The 4018-nt window shown below is 43.0% G+C and overlaps 1 protein-coding gene and 1 non-coding gene across 2 annotated transcripts; one reads left to right on the top strand and one right to left on the bottom strand.

The window, feature by feature from the left end:
• Positions 1-1344: 1344 nt before the first annotated feature.
• Positions 1345-1451, bottom strand: LOC132638933 (small nucleolar RNA R71). The gene has a single exon (XR_009581990.1). It is a non-coding gene; the product is annotated as a small nucleolar RNA R71 (small nucleolar RNA).
• On the top strand, positions 1382-2922 carry LOC132637343 (uncharacterized). The gene is made up of 4 exons (XM_060354447.1): positions 1382-1412; positions 1581-1808; positions 1850-2175; positions 2230-2922. Exons 1-4 carry the CDS (start codon positions 1382-1384, stop codon positions 2920-2922), a joined length of 1278 nt encoding a protein of 425 aa, XP_060210430.1.
• Positions 2923-4018: the final 1096 nt, after the last annotated feature.

Genomic DNA, 4018 nt, shown 5'->3' with positions numbered 1-4018 from the left:
TGAATATTGACATTTGACAAGTATTTCACTCTTAGTAGCTTGTTCGTATGCAATTGCTTCATTACTTCTGTGTTTAATTTCTTGATTGTCTGCGCAACAGTTGAGTTCTATTTACTCATGGATCTACGTGCTTGGGAAAGACGTTGTTACTTTGGAGAAGAAGTAATGAGATTGTGATCTGAATATCCCTAAAAGTTGGGCTAGGATTTGTGACTAGGATAGGAATATACTTAGTTACCGCAATCAATTATATACCTTTCTCTTATTGCATTCTTGATAGGTCAATACCATAGGAATATAGGAGGAGAATTATCTTGAATCGGCGAGTAGTGGTTCAGAAGTATACTACGAGATTAATGATCCGGTTAATTAGCTATTGTGAACAAAGTTGCTAATTTGATACTTGATTGACTCAATAGGATTGGTGAACCAACCACGACCCTGGAATACTTCTAAAATCTTGATAAAAGCCATTCTCAATTACATTCTAAGCACAATTTCTGGATTCAGTCTTAGTCAATTACATTATAGCATTTAGTTATAAAAGAACCAACACTTTTATTCTTCACTTGCATAGATAGTAAGCAATAGTTTATTTTCGTGAGAAATTGGTCATAAGTCTCTGTGGGTTCGACATCCGATTTTATATAATCACTTTTGTACTTGTACGACCACGTACACTTGCGTGTGCATTTGGACGCAACAAGTTTTTGGCGCCGTTGCCGAGGACATAGAAATCAATTATTTTTGCCATAATAAATTTTATTGCTTCATTGTATCCAAGTGTTAACGTCTTGATCTTAGTTTTTACTTGATTGCAGGTACTTTACTCGAATGCGAAGGACTGCGAGTCAAAACAATCTTGAGGAATTCGATCCTGAACCTGAACGTACTTTCAATCGGCGCAGGAGAGATTTGAATCTATTGCAGAATCCGCAGGCAGTCGTAGAATTACCTGTGGTCATGGTTAATAATCAACCGGCGAAAGTGAGAGAGGTTGCAGTGCCTCGTGTGGCGGATGTCACTTCAAGCATTGTCAAGCCCACCATCGAAGGGCACTTTGAGCTGAAGCATCCTATGATTCAACTACTTCACTTGAGTGGGAAATTCACGGGAATGTCACATGAGGATCCTCAACATCACATCCATACTTTTCTGTAGATTGTCGATATTTTTGCTACTGGAAGGGTCACTAAAGAATATGTGCGACTGACACTGTTCCCCTTCTCTCTATTGGGGAATGCAAGTAACTGGTTATTAGCAGAGCTCGCCAATTCTATCACTACGTGGGATAACTTGGCGACGAAATTCTTGACAAGGTTCTTTCCACCAGCAAAGACTGCTCGCCTCCGAAGAGAGATCATGTCATTCGGGCAGAAAAATGGAGAGAATTTATATCAGGCCTGGGAAAGGTTTAAGGGTCTTCTCATAGATTGTCCTCACCATCATTAGACGAATGAAGTTCTGGCACACACATTTATTGAGAGTCTGGATGCCCAACATAAGTCATCACTAGACACTGCTGCAGGAGGGCAGGCTCTTGATCTAAGCTATGAAGAACTATTCACATTATTGAACAGGTTTACTCAGAGCTCCAGACTGGCAGGATGATGCAGCTAGCAGTTCAGTTAGAAAAGCATCGGGCGTCTTTAAAGTACACAATTTTATAACATTATCAGCACAGATTTATGCCATGCGCACCGAACTCAGGAAGTTAGCTGCGTCACAAGCGCCACCACAGGTGCATGCAGTGCAGCAAGCCATAGCCTTTTGTGATGTCTGTGGAGAGGGTCACAACAGTGATCAATGTCCTACAAATCCCGCATCCATATACTCATGGGTAATGCAGGCAAGGGGCAAGGAAACAACAATCAATACGGAAATTCCTACAACCCAAATTGGAGGAACCATCCGAATTTTAGGTGGAGTGACAACTCAGGTAATCAGAAGCCGAACTATCAGTCAACACCTGCTCCTCAAGCTCCCACAAACAGTATGGAAGAAATGATGAAAAAGATGATGGGTGACATGCAGAAGATGATGTTAGACCAGCAGAAGTTGATAGCAGATAATCAGAATCGTGATTTGGCTGTACGGAATTTAGAGAGGCAGATGGGACAGATAGCTGGTGCACAAAATACTAGACCACCTGGAGGACTTCCAAGTGACACAGATGTGAATCCCAAGCCTTGAAATGCTGTAACTCTGCGAAATGGGCGAGAACTAGAGGAAGTGACTTCAAAGAAAACTGGTCGAGTAGAAGCTGAAAAAGAGAAGGCAGTCCAGGCACCAGTGGCAAAGCAGCCACAGGCCGTGGTTGCAAAGCCACCGCCTCCATTCCCTCAACGTCTGGCAAGACAGAAAGAAGAAGCTACTTATTTGAAGTTTCTTGATTTGCTTAAGCAGGTACACGTGAACGTCCCCTTGGTCGATATGCTGCAGGGTATTCCAAAGTATGCTAAGTACATCAAAGATATTGTTGCAAACAAGAGCCGTTTCACAGAGTATGCCACGATTGCACTTACTGAGGAGTGCACTTCTCGTATTCAGAACAAGTTGCCCACAAAATTGAAGGATCCCGGAAGTTTCACTATTGAGATTTCTGTTGGGACACAGGTTGTTGCTCGAGCACTTTGTGACCTAGGTGCAAGTATAAATCTGATGCTTTCGTCTATATTCCGGAAGCTAGGTTTGGGAGTGCCCAGACCAACCACTATAGTTCAGCTAGCAGACAGATCGTTAGCAAGACCCGAAGGCATTATTGAAGATGTATTGGTACAAGTAGGGTCGTTGATAATTCCTGCTGACTTTGTGATATTAGATTTCGAGCCAGACCTGGAAGTCCCATTTATTTTGGGGCGTCCGTTCTTGGCCACATGGAGAGCACTTATTGATGTAGCTGTTGGGAAGCTTACCATGTGAGTACATGATAAAGTAGAGGTCTTCAATGTATACCAAGCTCTGAAGATGCCTGCAATCTATGAGGAGTTGTCCGCTATTACTGTTCTGAATGATGATACACGAAGGCCTCTCATCACTTCTCATGATCCGTTGGAGAGAGCCTTGGTGGGGGATGATATTTTTGGTGACACGGCAGCGTTTGAGATGGTGCAGACTCTGGATATGGCGAGTATCTATATTCGGGCAGGCGAGTTTGAGCATTTAGACAGGACAATGGGAGTAACTCCAAAGTTATTAATTGAAGAGCCTCCGACGTTGGAATTGAAGCCCCTGCTCGCCCATCTTAAATATGCATTCTTGGGTGAGGGGGACACCTTGCCAGTAATATTGCAGCAGAGTTGACCACCAAAGAGGTTAATATTTGTCTCAAAGTATTGAAGTCCCACAAAAGAGCATTGGGGTGGCAGATATCTGATATTCAGGAAATTAGCCCTGCGCTGTGTATGCACAAGATACTCATGGAGGATGATCATAAGCCTAGCGCACAGCATCAATGGAGACTAAACCCTGTGATGAAGGAGGTTGTCAAGAAAGAGGTAATCAAGTGGTTAGATTCAGGCATTATTTTTCCCATTTCAGACAGTAAGTGGGTGAGTCCGGTGCAATGCGTCCCGAAGAAATGAGGGATGACAGTTGTGACAAATGACAAAAACGAGCTCATTCCTACTAGAACAATCACTGGGTGGAGAATCTGCATGGATTATCGCGAGCTGAACGAGGCAACCAGAAAGGATCACTATCCTATCCCATCATAGATCAAATGCTAGACAGGTTAGCCGGGCAAGAGTTTTATTATTTTCTGGATGGTTACTCTGGATATAATCACATAGCTATTACTCCGGAGGATCAGGAGAAGACCATATTTACATGCCCATATGGCACATATGCTTTCAAACGCATGCCATTTGGGTTGTGTAATGCACCCGCGACTTTCCAAAAGTGCATGATGGCTATTTTTTCATAGATGGTTGAGGACTTCGTAGAAGTATTCATGGATGATTTTTCGGTATTCGGGAACTCTTTTGAGGTTTGCTTGCAGAATCTAGACCGAGTGCTG

Source organism: Lycium barbarum, chromosome 4 (assembly GCF_019175385.1).
Source record: "Lycium barbarum isolate Lr01 chromosome 4, ASM1917538v2, whole genome shotgun sequence".
NCBI classification, from domain to species: domain Eukaryota; kingdom Viridiplantae; phylum Streptophyta; class Magnoliopsida; order Solanales; family Solanaceae; genus Lycium; species Lycium barbarum.
This window is presented reverse-complemented; position numbering and strand designations above follow the sequence as displayed.

What these genes read in the sequence shown, in the direction of transcription:
- LOC132637343 (XM_060354447.1), top strand. Translation starts at nt 1,382, where the DNA reads ATGGAGAGAATTTATATCAGGCCTGGGAAAG. An exon ending in TTATATCAGGCCTGGGAAAG is followed by an intron (nt 1,413 to 1,580) that starts GTTTAAGGGTCT and finishes ATTATTGAACAG; the next exon opens with GTTTACTCAGAGCTCCAGAC. An exon ending in GACTTCCAAGTGACACAGAT is followed by an intron (nt 2,176 to 2,229) that starts GTGAATCCCAAG and finishes CGAGAACTAGAG; the next exon opens with GAAGTGACTTCAAAGAAAAC.